This window comes from Tursiops truncatus, chromosome 3 (assembly GCF_011762595.2).
Source record: "Tursiops truncatus isolate mTurTru1 chromosome 3, mTurTru1.mat.Y, whole genome shotgun sequence".
Classification (NCBI taxonomy): domain Eukaryota; kingdom Metazoa; phylum Chordata; class Mammalia; order Artiodactyla; family Delphinidae; genus Tursiops; species Tursiops truncatus.
Genome location: NC_047036.1, coordinates 62,780,516 through 62,795,709, shown reverse-complemented (window position 1 = coordinate 62,795,709; position 15,194 = coordinate 62,780,516). Strand labels below are relative to the sequence as shown.

At 33.8% G+C, this 15,194-nt stretch overlaps 1 protein-coding gene across 7 annotated transcripts in view; it reads right to left on the bottom strand.

Annotated features, from left to right (window-relative positions):
* The window catches only part of TENT2 (terminal nucleotidyltransferase 2), a 58,505-nt gene that overhangs the window by 25,861 nt on the left and 17,450 nt on the right, over positions 1-15,194 (bottom strand). For 5 of the 7 annotated variants that reach the window (XM_019929775.3, XM_004326168.4, XM_019929773.3 and 2 more), the window contains 5 exons: positions 7,753-7,867; positions 7,570-7,661; positions 5,689-5,767; positions 3,824-3,893; positions 330-406 (listed from right to left, as the gene is read on the bottom strand). In XM_019929775.3, coding sequence (XP_019785334.1) covers positions 330-406; positions 3,824-3,893; positions 5,689-5,767; positions 7,570-7,661; positions 7,753-7,867 — 433 coding nt within the window. The remainder of the gene's footprint in view (positions 1-329; positions 407-3,823; positions 3,894-5,688; positions 5,768-7,569; positions 7,662-7,752; positions 7,868-15,194) is intronic. The other 2 variants (XM_073802249.1, XM_019929774.3) reach the window with 1 other exon arrangement.

The following is a 15,194-nucleotide window of genomic DNA, read 5'->3' as shown; positions in this document are numbered from 1 at the left end:
AAAGTTTACATTATTTCCGAACTCCATGCCAATAGAAAGAGCAATGCCTCCAGTTATTAAACACTGTTCACCATAAATGTGTCTTACTTCTAAAATGTACTTGTTACCTTTTAAAAATGACCAATTATTAAAATTCATTTTATTGACCTATTACTCTGGTAGTATGTGATTTTAGTGTAGCAACATATTATGTATATGAGAAAATGAGACACACTGTACATAAACACAAAGAGGTATCAGTATTTACTACACACATCTTGATGAAGGAATAAAGAATGAAGGATAAATACAGAAAGTATTAATTGTTTGGAAATAAACACAAAACTTACGGTATGCATACGTTCTGAGAAGGAATGTGTTTCTTATTCCAACAATATTGTTTACATTCAAGTCGAACTCCACACAACTATTTTAAAAAATGAAAAAAACTTCAGCTCAAATACAAAATAAACTAACTCCCTAGTAACTAAATTCATATCCATCCATCCATCCAATGATACAAAATAGCATGGGCCCAAAGACCTTAAAATGAGACACTACAGAAATAAGAATGAAAACATACTTTTAGTATGATCGGGGGTCTATTAAAGATATAAAATAAGATTACTGTTGAAAGATCCATAATGTACCAGTAAGGCTTCAATTATTCTTAACAAAAAAAAAAAAAAAAAAACTTTTAATTTTGTAATCTTTTCCAGATAAACAAAATTATATGGCCAAACACATTTCTGGGCAAGTTATCCCACTAAGTTATTTATTCTCAATCAATTTTGAATGACAGCATCATCTGCTTTAAAATAGGAATGAAAAGCCAAATAAAGTACATGTGAAAAAATAAAAGTTCTGTCTACACTTTATATTCCCTCCAAAAGGGTTGCTAAATTATAGTATCATGACAAACTTGGCTACTGACATCTAGGAAGAACTGTAACAACCAAACACATAACAGAAGGGACACTTCTTTGAAATCAAAGATATCATGCAGTTCACAATTTAGAAAATATGGCAATAATGGTGGGATACATAAAGAATGTCTAAACTCAAAATAACAAGGACTAACTAATGCATAAGTAACAGGACCATATACTATCAGGTCCAACTGCTGAACAATGAGTCTTTCTGTGAAAAGTGTCTAAAATAAAAACTTAACGAAAGTCCTTTCTATAGCTTTTAACTGTAAAATTTGAAATTTACCTTTTCAGATTTTCTAGTTACGGGAAAAGAAATCCTATAATCTTTCAATTATCCATACACATTAATAAAAATTGATGGTGAAATTAACACTTCAGATATATTTGGCTTTGGGAAGCTTATGGTAACAGTAAAGTTACATTCTTTGTGTTTGTACAAATCTAACACTGAAACCAGTTTGCACTCCCTGTATATAACTCAATAAAGAGGAAAAAAACACTTAGATGGAAACTAGTGTGCAAATAAAAACTTCCAAAAATATGAATTCAGAGCTTTAAAAATATCCACAGTACTTGCTTCAAATTCTACTTCTGGAAATACTGAAGTAACCCTTAATAAGGAAAGAATTTTATGCACAAAATGCTTATTTAAACAGGGAGTGGTTAAGTTAAAGTCAATAAATTCACACAATGAAATACTGTAAAGCAACTGAAAATGAAGCCAGAAGATATTCAATGATAAAAGCAAGTATTCATGATATACTGTTAAGTAACAAAGTATGATTTCAATTTTAATTTTAAAAGCTTTTACGCAGGGCTTCCCTGGTGGCGCAGTAGTTAAGAGTCCGCCTGCTGATGCAGGGCACACAGGTTCGTGCCCCGGTCCGGGAAGATCCCACATGTCGCGGGGCGGCTGGGCCCGTGAGCCATGGCCACTGAGCCTGCACGTCCGGAGCCTGTGCTCCGCAACGGGAGAGGCCACAACAGTGAGAGGCCCGCGTACCGCAAAAAAAAAAAAAACCTTTTATGCACTCATACGCATAGAAAAGGGTCTGAAAGGCTTATACCAAAACATTAACATCAGTTATCTTTGGATGTTAGAAGTGCAGTTGTTTTTTTCCTTAATGGTGTGTATAGAGAAGAATTATAAAATGGTGCTTATATAGAATACTTAACAATGAAAAAACCTTGTATAATAATCTTAAATAGAAAAAGAATTGTTTATATAACTACATTTTTCAAAACAATTATAATTAGCTAATAGTTTTACTTACATTTACTTTATGTTTTATCTCTCTATATCTTCGTGCTTTAAAAAAAAAACTTCACCATTAAAAACAGAAAACTCCATCGTTACTTGATAGAAATTCAGTAAATATTTATAGATTAGATGGATGTTTGGATGAATGAGGGGGAAAGTTTGAGCCAGCACTTATCTAAAGATTTGTTTAAAATATATATATTCAGTCAACAGTAGTTATGTTCTATATAGTCACTGCAAACACTAAATTAGCGAACAGTGAACCATTGCTCCTACAGGAAACAAAGGATTAGGTTTCTAGGAGCCTCCAGTCACATTTTCATCAGCGGATCAATATGTCTCCAGTCACATTTCATTGGGTTGGCCAAAAAGTTTGTTCGGGCTTTTCTATCACATCGTATGGAAAAACCCGGATGAATATTTTTGGCAACACTATATTTTATTTTATTTTTTCGTGGCCGCACTGTATGGGATGTGAGATCTTACTTCCCTGACCAGGGATCAAACCTGTGCCCCCTGCAGTGGAAGCACACAGTCTTAACCACTGGACTGCCAGGGAAGTCCCTCCAGTCACATTTTCCTCAACTGATCAATATGTAACTTTGTTTTATGTATGTTTCAACTTAAAGACACCTCATTTAATATACTGTTCATTCAATAACAGTGAAGTCATTGCAAAGAGCACTGTACTCTACTCCTGCTTGAATGAAGCACATCTAACACACATATTTCCTCCATATGGCACATCACAGCTTTGTGCAAAAGGACCCTAGACAGTACCTCAGCATTATGTTCGGGACTCACTTTAAGCAGCAATATCAAGCACGAAAGCACAAAAATGTGAAAAACAGCACTAACTAGACTGTGAAAAGGACATTTGTTTATAGTATGAGAGCTGAAACAAGAAAACAGAGTGTCACATTGCTAAACTCAGTTGGGAGCACCTACATCAGGTGACTCAAAATTTTCCCCACTCTGTGCATGTCTATGAATAATCATAAAAGTGTTGCAAATGTTAATTTGGGGGGTTACAAAATATATTTTATCAAGTATGCAAATTCATAAATATGGAATCCATGAATAATGATCAACTGTGTATATACTTATATAATTTCAGTATTACTTTTATAAACTGGGCTAGAAAACGTGATTTATCACAATCCTATATATTTTTTAGAAAATAAAACACCTATTTACATTTTATAAAATGTAAATAGATATTATATAAAAGATTCTAATTCCAATGCCTGTAAGAAATCCAGAACCCAAACTAGAATACGTAGATAGATATATTAGTAACAACCCCCTTTGATATAAATATACATCAAATTTCATCAATTAAGATATGTTCTCAAGAGCACATTACATTTCCAAAAGGCAAGAGGATCATTTAAAACTCTAAAATATAAATACGTATATATTCTTTCAATTGGATAGTCCCAAATACTCAAAACGTCAACCAGAATAACTAAGTACAGTTAAGTATGAACAACTGCTCAGACTATTTTAAAAAATCATTTCAAAAACCAAATCATCTCTAAATGGAGATAAGCTATTCCGTGATAGCATACACTTCTTAATTATCTACCTCAGAAGAATACCTAAAAATTATCTAAGGCAACTTAAAAAAAAGAACTCAATAATCACTGACCTGACTTTATCCCTGAACTTCACAATTGGCACTTTTGCTCGAATCAGCTGAGGTCTCTCAATGTAACCAGCTGAAGGATAAAAGATAATATGGATATCTGTAAATGTTTCTCAAATTCATAGTGTTCCAATGCACATTTTTTAAAAGTAATATTTTACTTAGCTAAAACAATTTGAGAAAATATAGTCTTTGAGACAGAAAGCAAAGACAAAAGGACGTTATCAAATTCTTCTAAGTTTGGAACTTCCAATACCATATACAGGACTTTATATATTAATACGTTATTTTCAGAAATGTGGTCTAATATTTAATAACATCTATAAAGAATTTCATCAGAGCATTATAAGAGAAGTATCTATGCCAGCAGCAGGGGGATAGCTAAATTCTGGTACAGCACACGGCAAGATATTATGGCAGCCATAGAAATGACATTTACAAAGAATCTTAAATGTGGAAATGTTGGCAACATGATACAGGGGGCAGTGATACATTCAAATAAGTATGATCTGTAAGAGGAAAAACACATACATACATATTTTTTTATTCCACCAAACTTAAAAAAATGTTTTTTTGTGAGTTGAAATACATGTTCATTGTAGAAAATTAGGAAAACACAGAAATGTATATAAAAAAGAAACTGCGAACTTCTCCCAAAAGAGCAATTTCCTAATGTTTCAACTAAAGAAAAACGTAATAACATATTGTAACACTAAAAATTTTCTGTTATAATGCTTCTAACACAAAAATCATAAAATACATCAAGCTTGAAATAGAATTATGTGCAGGAATTCAGTGAGGTTTAATGAAAAATAAGATTAAGAGTTAAAGGTTTTGAGTTCCAAGTACAGGTTCAGACACCAACGAACTATACTCCTCGGGCAAGTTACTAAGCCCACTGATGACCAGTTTCCTTAATTATTAAAAACACTAATTAAAAAGAAAATTTTCATTTGAATTATATGATCTCTTAGCTCCCTTTCACTTTTAATATTTTATGATTTTAATAATAGTTATTAAAAATTCATTTATGGTACAAATTACTCCTTTATTTTACAGATGTGAAATTCAAGTCCACTGAAATAAATCTCTTGATTTGTTTCTTTCCTACGACTGATATGTTATTCAAGGGCAATAACTCGTTAAGTGACTTTGTATTTTCCAGCTCAAAGCCTGACACATAAGGAGTATTTGTTAAATAAACAAACTATCTTTCCAACATCACAGTTAGTGTGACTTCAAATGTCCACAATATTCTGTGTAAGTTTAAATAAATTATTTGAGATGGCTTAACATGAGGATTAAAATCTGCTTCATCAGCTTATTCAAAGAATAAAATCTTACAATAAAATGGCCTAAGTCAATAATTTTGTTTTCTGTTGGAGTAATATATCTGGGCTTCATGTTCAGTGATAATGTTTTTAAAACAAGTAAAGATATATGTCATTGCAAAACAGATGAAATTCTCTCTTCCTCACATGAATACCTATAAGACTTCACCTGTATACTTCTTTTGGCTTGTCAGATACTCTGCATTACAGCTATTTACATTCATGCTTTAGCTTCCCTAATGGTCTACAACCTTTTGAGAAAGAACTGAAGCTTACATATCTTTGAATTCCCCACTACCTTCAATGGGACAGCTTACAAATAAACTCAATAAAGATTTGCTGAATTATACATTTCTGTGTTGAATTACTCTTCTTTTTAATCAAAAGTTAAAAGGAATTTATTTGGGAAAAAGGATCTACATTATACCTAACCTAACCAGAAAATAAAAAATCCTTACCAGAAAATAAATATAGTGCGAGACATTTTAAATAAATAGCTGTCAAATGACATATGAACGTGAAGCATGTCAGACTTACAAAGTCTAGTACAGAAGTGTTTATGGACTAAGGTGAGGATATGCCGTGCTTCAGTCTTCTGATTTACCTGAAAAAAACACTGAAAAGTTAAAAATAAAGTGTTTTTTCATTATCTTTCTAAACTTAGTGTTTTATTTTCTTAATGTACCTCAACAAAAAGAAAACATAAAGTATACTTTTCATTGGAGTTGTTTTTCAATATACAGTAAATTACATTGTTTAAAAGTCAACCTTTATGCTATCTTTTACATCAATATTTCTAAATCAATTTCTGACTTTAAACTTAAAAGCACAATTTTAAAAGAAATACTGAAACAGCCATATGTCATTTTTTCACTTTAGTATATAAATGTAAAAAAACAATCTTCTCCAAGAAAAATAAACAGAATTTTAACTTTCTGTAACATGTTTTATTTCCCTATCTAGACTGTGAGTTGCTTAAAAATAAGATTCAAATCTATGGTGTTTCAGTATGAGTTGTAACAACATGATTCAGACATGTGAATAAGACTAGAGGATTAGTGTGATGTACCTAAGTATAACCTAATTGTATGGGAGAAAGTTTTAATTAAAACTCTAGTATTCTCCACTATGTTTATTATTTCTGAGGGGTTTTTTTTTTTTTCTTTTTCAGTTTTCCTTTATATGATTTCAAAGCCTAGAAAAATATCAAGAGTTTCTTTCCTGGAATAAATCTCTTTCTGATTTGCAGTAACTAGAAGTCAATTTTGTTAGTGGACTAACAGGAATAGTAAAAATATATATTACCATTCAACAGAGGTTTTTGTATTTTTTAAGAGGTGGAATATAAGGCATATTAAAATTATACTGAAATTAACTTAATCTTTGGTGATCCAGAAGAGACTTCAGGGCTTCCCTGGTGGTACAGTGGTTAAGAATCCGCCTGCCAATGCAGGGGACACGGGTTCGAGCCCTGGTCCGGGAAGATCCCACATGCCGCAGAGCAACTAAGCCCGTGCACCACAACTACTGAGCCTGCGCTCTAGAGCCTGCGAGGCAGAACTACTGAGCCCATGTGCCACCAACTACTGAAGACTGCGTGCCTAGAGCCCGTGCTCCACAACAAGAGAAGCCACCACAATGAGAAGCCCGCTCACTGCAACAAAGACTAGCCGCTGTTCGTGGCAACAAAGACCCAATGCAGCCAAAAATAAATAAATAAATTTATAAAAAAAAAAAAAAGAAGAGACTTCATTCAGCATATTAAAGAGGCTGCTCAGGTCAGCTTAATGAACAACAATTATTGTGGAATTAAGGATACACAAGAGTATCAGTTAACAGGGAATTCAAATAAACATAATACTAAATAGCAAAATTTGGTTGCTAAATAAGAAGAAACAAAGTCAAAATATCAGAGACAATTACGTTAAATCACAGTAGTCTTACTTTAAATTTCAGTGAAATCTCTCTTTTTGGATTCCCAAAATAAGTACTCCAAATCCCATAGTACTTTCAAAGGGAAAACAATAAAGATTAAAAATAGAATCACTGAGAATAGAAATGGAAGGAAATATATCAAGATAAAGAAAAACTCTTCCTCTTTGCTGCATCCTGGTAACATACCCAACCTAATAACATTTCAAAATAGAGGCAGAGCTCTTTAAAAACACATAGTGCAACCACCTCACTTTAATAGTTTAGAAATAAATTAATGCTAGAATTTCTGTTACATTTATTGTGTACATGCCTGAAAAAAAAAAAAAGCAGCAGCATTTCCTGGCTTTCCTTGAATTCTTATAAACAGAGAATTCAAAGAAGCAATTAAACAAAACAGGTTTTTTTCCTCAATGACTCTTACATGGAATTTCTTAAATGACTTAACATGAGAAACACACTTGGAATAAATGTTTCATTACTTACTGGTTCCTCTTTAACAACTAGACATAAATCACCATCACTGCTCCGAGTACCAAATCCATTTAAAGAGGACCCAACTAAAAAAAGTCTGCTTTCTAGAGAAACAGAAGAGAATTATAAGGTATTATTTAAAATTTAAAATTGGGATGCATGTACTCAAAGGGCATGCAAAACAAGGAAACATACGTGGAAATATCAGCTGAATTTCTCTCTGCAGCTCTGTTCGACAGAGTTCTTTCTTCTTTAAATCACTTACTTGCTGCTGACATGCTTCAAATAACTCCAGTATCTGCTGACTCAACTTGGATGCACCACAAAAAAAGAAGTAAAAATTTTGTTCAGAAATGTAAAAGTTATTACTGTATTGAGAAATATAAAATTACTGATAGTATTTTTTAAATATATATTATCTCCTTAACACTTTCTAATACAAAACTACCTTTATTCAAGTAACAATAATTACTTAGTAACTGAAATAGTTACCAACTTTTACATAGTAAAGTATCACTGACAAGTCACAGAGAATTCATAATGAGTGTAATTCACAGGTCATCAAACTACAACCTTCAGTTACTGCCTGTTTTTGTATGGGACACGAGCTAAGAATGGTTTTTACATTTTTAAAGGGTTATAAAAACAAACAAAAATATGCAATAGAAACCATATGTGAGTGGCAAAGTCTAAAATATTTACTATCTGGCCTTTTAAAGAAGAAGTTTACGCAACCCCTGGTATTCATACCACAAATACCAAATACAACAGACTTTAGAAGAAAAGTCCCTGGTTGTCTATGTTCATGCAAACCACCCTCTTCCCCATTCTTACAACACCGCCCTGAACCCTGCCTTCTTGTGGCCATCTATGGACAGATCTCCCTGTTTATCTACCTATCTGGTTCACACTTTCCCCTCCAACTGATCTCTTGCCATCACCACAGGTGACACCCTTACCTAAAATGGGCTAAGTATCATAACATACTCCCAGCATCTCTGAACTTCTTTTACTTTAATATTTTTTTATCAGTGTTACACTCCCAGAGCCATATCATGGTCTTTACAGTAAAACAGAACTTCTTTACCTCTGAAATTTTAAATTCCAATATACTATCTTGGCTTCAATCTCCTATCCAATTTTCACTTTCTTACCCTCCTCATACCTTCTCTAGAACCACACAGACCTGGATTCTCTTGAATCCTCCCTTTTCTCCCAACCCAACAGCTCCTGAAATGGCATGATTTCCTTCTCTATGCAGTCTATACCCCACAATGCATCCCTTGAACCACTCATTTTTATCATGCCTTAACAACATTACACCCTTGTCATGCTCTACAAAATCCTAATTTTAGGTTCACTACAAACAACTACCTTCTCTGCTCTTATATCTGAGTTGCTAACTTAAAAAAACATCACAAAATTGGTATCTTTCAAATTTATAGTTTAAGAACAAACCTAAGATTGACCCTTAGCATCTCTCAGCAATTACTTCCATGTCTCTGGTTAGATATTGCTTCCTTTTTTCACCATCAGCATTCCAAAATGTTTACACCTTTCCTCAAGTTCCCTACACTTATCTCACTTTCTTTAGCAGATAACTTCACATTAAAGTTTACTAAGAAAACTGAGGATACCAAATGTGACATTCCTCAGCTTCCTAACTACAAACTTGCAAACTACTATCTGTATGAAATCTCATCTCCTTACCTCTCCTGTCAAACTGTCCTCTTCCTCGGTTCAAAGTTAATCCCTCTATCAATACTTCTGTATCCATCCCTTCTGGTAGCCTCTAGGGCACAAATATTCCATCAGTTTTTTGGTCTGTCTTTTGCATTTTCAACCTCTCCCTCTCTAGGCCATTCCCCAAGTCCATGACCAGGCACAAGTCTCACCCATCATTTAAAACAGTTTCTTTTATCATGTTTAGAATACTCATTTTAAGAAGGCAGAGGCAGTCTGGGCAACTTGGCAGTGAAAGAGACATAATTATTTAATATCCCTGAGTAGCCATCACCCCCCCAAAAAGACAAAGCAACTAGGAAAATAAAACAAACAGATCAGACCAAACCAGAACAAAATAAAAATGGCCAACGAATACAGCACAATTGACTATAAATTACTCATGAACCCTAAAATACTGGCAGTTAGGACCCAACACCAATAGCAGCAAGACCCACATGGTATCAGAACATAACAGAAAGAAGACGAAAGGGATCTGGGACAGCCCCAAAGCCAGAACATCCAGAAATCAAACTGCCTAGAGGTACTACTTCCCACCCCCTTCCTTAAATTGGCAGGTCCAACTTGGTGTGGAATAGCAACCAAAACTGGGAGGGAGCTTCACAGGCTACAACTCATAAGTAAATGCAAGAGGATCACACAAAGATCAGAAATCTCAAAACTACGTGAAACTCCCTTCTAAAACACAGCAACACACCAAGGAGAAATTGCCAGTAAGAGAAATCTAAACTAAGTAGCACAGAGCCATTAGGTGTAAAGGAAAGAAAGTCTAAAACTAGAATGATTCTGACTTCCAGAGGACATCTGACAATGTCTGGAAACAGTTTTGGTTATCATATTTGGGGGAATGGGTACGACAGGGTGGTCACTGGCAAGCAGCAGGTAGAGGCCAGGATGCCACTAAACATCCTACAATGCACAGGACAATTCCCCACAGCAAAGATTATCTAACCAAAAACGTTAATATTGTAGAAAGTGAAAAACCCAATCTAGATAAAAGCAGGGAAGGAGAAGAGAAAAGGTCTCAGAAAGTATATTTTTGAATACTACATAGCAACAGAAGAGGATTCCTACAGCCACAAACCTAGCAAAGCTAGCTTATCCAACTCTCCTCATCTAAAAGTAGTATAGGAAAAGTTGCCTCACTTAAACTGAAAGGAACTGGAATCTCAAAAAGAGAGGTGAGAATGGGAGGACAGAAAAATAATATTTGAAGAAATAATGTCTAAAAAGGATTCTAGTCAATTCACATACAAAGTTTTTATTAAAAAAATGAGAAGAGTAACATTCCTACAGATAACGAAGCATACCAGAAAGATATGCCCACAAAACTAATGAACGTTTTAATATAATATGTAGAACCAAGGCTTTTTCTCTCATGTTTTAATTTCCTAAAAAGATAACTGACTATAAAGTATACATACCAGCAAAAAATAATTGGGAATTTACATTTTTTTAAATTATCAAAAGCAGTTAAAAACATGAAATACTTGGAAATATATTAAACAAAAGATATACAAAACCTGTACACTGAAAATTATAAATATTGATGAGAGAAATTAAACACCTAAATAAATGGAGAGATAGCAGGAAAAAGTTGAAGGATTTACCATACCTAACTTCTAGACTTAACCATACAACTACAGTAATCAAAACAGTATAGCCCTGGGAAAAGGAGAGACAAAAAAAATAACAAAACAGAATACTGAAATATTTATGAATGAAATGATGACACCTGGAATTTGCTTCAAACTAATAAGGGAGGGAGGTATAGACAAAATAAGATTGGTCAAATGTCAGTAATTGTTAAAGCTTGGTGTTATGAGAATTTATAATACTATATTCTATTTCTGTATATATTTGATACTTTCCATAATAAAAAGCTTTACTTTTAAGAAGCTTTTTTAAAAAGGCATCCATCTTTACAAAAAGACTTGAAAAAGGCTTCCAGTTAGAGTGGTTAATATGAAATTTTAAATGGCGCTTGAATAATTAAGTTTTATCCACTCAGAGCAAGGTATTAGTGTTAATTAGTATTAATCCACTTGGTATTTGGCCCTGTAGGCCAAATACTGCCTCTGGCCTGTTCTGTAGGGCCAGCAAACTAAAAATGATCCATACATTTTTAAAGCATTGTTTAAAAAAAGAAAAGAAAAGAAAATGTGACGGGGGGCCATGTAGCTCATATACCTAAAATATTTACTAACTGGCCCTTCATAGAAAAAGTTTTGCCAACCCCATGATCTAGAGAATCCGTTAGGCAGATCAAAACTACTACAAGTCAGAGTAGGTACTCAACATTTGTTGAATAACAAAAAGAAATAAATTTCTTGGGAATTCCCTGGCGGTGCAGTGATTAAGACTTGGCGCTTTCACTGCGGTTGCCCAGGTTCAATCCCTGGTCTGGGAACTAAGATACTGCAAGCCACACAGTGTGGTCAAAAAAAAAAAAAAAAAAAAGCAAGGAAGAAATTTCTTTACAACAATGCCCAAATGAAATGTTATTATACTTAAAAAATTTTTTCGTCTGAATGATCATGTTCATGTAGAAACATTCACATATGAAAAAATGTATGACTAGGTAGAAAATACGAAATTCCATATATTTGCTCCTCTTCTTTTTTCTACATTCATAGAACATTTCTTCTCTCTCAAGTACTACTATAATGGAGACCTAGTAGATTGTTATACAAATGAATTTTCCTCCCTATCCAGCCGCCTTATTGATTATCCTACACCAGACATATAGAGTCCAAATAAGACAAAAACTCAAAAGAAATGCACATATATGCTGAAACAAGACTTCTCTTGCTTAAATTTAGAGAAATATTTCAGAAGATGGCTCAATGGTCTTATAATTCTGGAAAAATAGAGGAATGTATGATATGAAATCTCCTTGGCTGAATATCAAGCATCAAATATTTAGATCATATATGTAATAAGCTGACTATGCATAACGGCATTTCAAGACTTTGTTTTTGTTTCATTCGAAAGTAAAGTCTTCCTAATCATTAGTTTAATTAAAAAAAACTATTGCAACAAAGTATCTGTAAAATACATTATTCTTAAAGTTGTTTAAATCTCTACAATACTACCAGTTTAGGCTGCCTGCCAAGATCTATTACTTTAATTTAAAATTAATTATAGAAGATATCTATTTCTCACTGTATATAAAAATTATATCTTCTCAAAATTGTATAAAAAATAAGATTTACATAATAGTTTAAAATATTTAAATTAATATTTGTTCCAAATATCAATGTTCCTTTTTCCTAAAAAATATTATAACCTGTCCTCAAACTCAGGCTCAAACCAAATTACCAATAAAGTTATCATTGTCTGAGATCAACACAAGATCAACAACAACTTAAAGACAAGTTAAGTATGGATTTAGATTCAGAAAAGTTTTTAAATGTGTCAGTAAAGAAAGCTTAAGGTATAACTTTTGCAGGGTATTCTCAGTAGATTCTCCATTTGTCCCTATTAGCTGGGTCCCCATGTAAAAGAAAGTGAAAAAAACCTTTCAGCTGGGAGTATCAAGACCTGATCACTTACTATAATACATGAAAATTGGTAACAGGGTTTGGGCTAAATAGAAGTGCTATCTACAAACAACAAACACAAATTAGCAATGAGCTTTCAAGACAGGAGAAATAAAATTAAATATCGTACAGAAAATAGGTCATTAGTTCACAAACACTTCAACAAAAACTAGCAATTCCTCAGGCTCTCTCATTGCCACAATCTTTGTTACACATGTAACTGTAGAAAAAGCTAGTACCAATTACTGAGTAAAATAAAGCTAGTTATGAAATAAAAGTTTAAATTCATTCTTGATACTGAATTCCCTTTCTCTTCAAATTAAATAAAATAGAATCAGGAAAATGTCATGCTGAAAACAACCCACTCTTTATTAATGTGTTAAATTACTATGGTTTTTTTTGTGTGTGGCCACAATGTAGAGCCTTCATTGGCTTACAAGATAATAAGCCAATTAAGATAAGCTTTCATTGGCTTATCTTAATCAAGATAAATTAATCTCTTGATTAATTTATCAACTGGTACACTGATTAGGCAGTTTGAATTACTGATTTTTTTTCCTGAACCCTGACTGCTTTTAGGCACATACTATTATCTGAACTTAGCCAAGAAAGAACTGCCTAATAAAAGGAGGATGAAAAAAAAACAAACAAAACAAGCTTTCATTTGAGGATCTCTTGTGCTGAGTCCTGGTCTAGATTTTCTACATGAATTTACATCTCAGGGGCTTTAAAACATTTTTGACAGACACATACATTATAAAGATAGAGCCCCAAGAATAAATTTAACCAAGGAGGTAAAAGATCTGTACACTGAAAACTATAAAACACTGGTGAGAGAAATTAAAGACTACAAATAAATGAAAAGATATCCCATTCATGGATCTGAAGAACCAAAATTGTTGAAATGTTCACAGTACCCAAAGCTATCTACAGATTCAATGCAATGCCTATCAAAATTCCAGTGGCATTTCAAACAAAATAGAAAAAGCAATCCTAAAATTCACATGGAACCACCAATGACCCAGAATAGCTACAGCAGTTTTAAGCAAGAAGAACAAAGCTGGACGCATGACACTTTCTGATTTCAAATTCTATTACAAAGCTATAGTAATCAAAACAGTATAGTACTGGCATAAAAATGGACACACAGACCAATGAACATAATAGAGAGCCCAGGAAAAAACCCATGCACATATGGTTAACTAAAAGGTGTCAAGACTATACAATAGAAAAAGCACAGTCTTCAACAGTGTTGGGAAACCTGGATATCCCCATGCAAAAGAATGAAAATGGGCCCTTACCTTACACCATACACAAAAATCAACTCAAAACGGATTAAAGATTTAATTGTAAGACCTGAAACTGTAAAACTCATATAAGAAAACATAAGGGGAAAGCTTCATGACCTTGGTCTTGACAATGATTTTTCAGATTTGACACCAAAAGCATAGGCAACAAAAGCGAAAATCAACAAGCGGAGCTATGTCAAATAAAAGTTTCTGTACAGCAAAAAAAATCAACAATATGAAAAAGCAGCATAAAGAATGGGAGAAACTATTTGCAAACCATATATCTGAGAAGGGGTTAATATCCAAAATATATAAGAAACTCATACAACTCAGTAGCAAAAATACAAATGACCCAATTTAAAAATGGACAAAGGACCTAAAGAGACATTTTTCCAAAGAAGACATACAAATGGCCAACAGGTACATGAAAAGATGTTCAGTATTACTTAGCATCAGGAAAATGAAAATCAAAACCACAATGAGGCGCTTCCCTGGTGGCGCTGTAGTTGAGAATCTGCCTGCCAATGCAAGGGACACGGGTTCGAGCCCTGGTCTCGGAAGATCCCACGTGCCGTGGCGCAACTAGGCCTGTGAGCCACAACTACTGAGCCTGCACGTCTGGAGCCTGTGCTCCGCAACAACAGAGGCCACGATAGTGAGAGGCCCACGCACCGCAATGAAGAGCGGCCCCCGCTTGCCGCAACTAGAGAAAGCCCTCACACAGAAACGAAGACCCAACAAGCCAAAAATAAATAAATTAATTAATAAATTTTAAAAAAAAACACAATGAGATATCGCCTCACACTTGTTAAGATGGCTATTACCAAAAAGTCAAAAGATAAGTGTTGGTGAGGATGTGGAGAAAAGGGAACCCTTACACAGTATTCATAGGAAGTACAACCATATTGGAAAACAGCAAGGAGATTCCTCAAAAAATTAAAAATAGAACTACCATATGTTCTAGCTATCCCACTTCTGGGTATATATCTAAAGGAAAAAAGTCTCTATCTCAACAAGGAATCTGCACTCCCATGTTCATTGCAGCATTATTCACAGTAGCCAA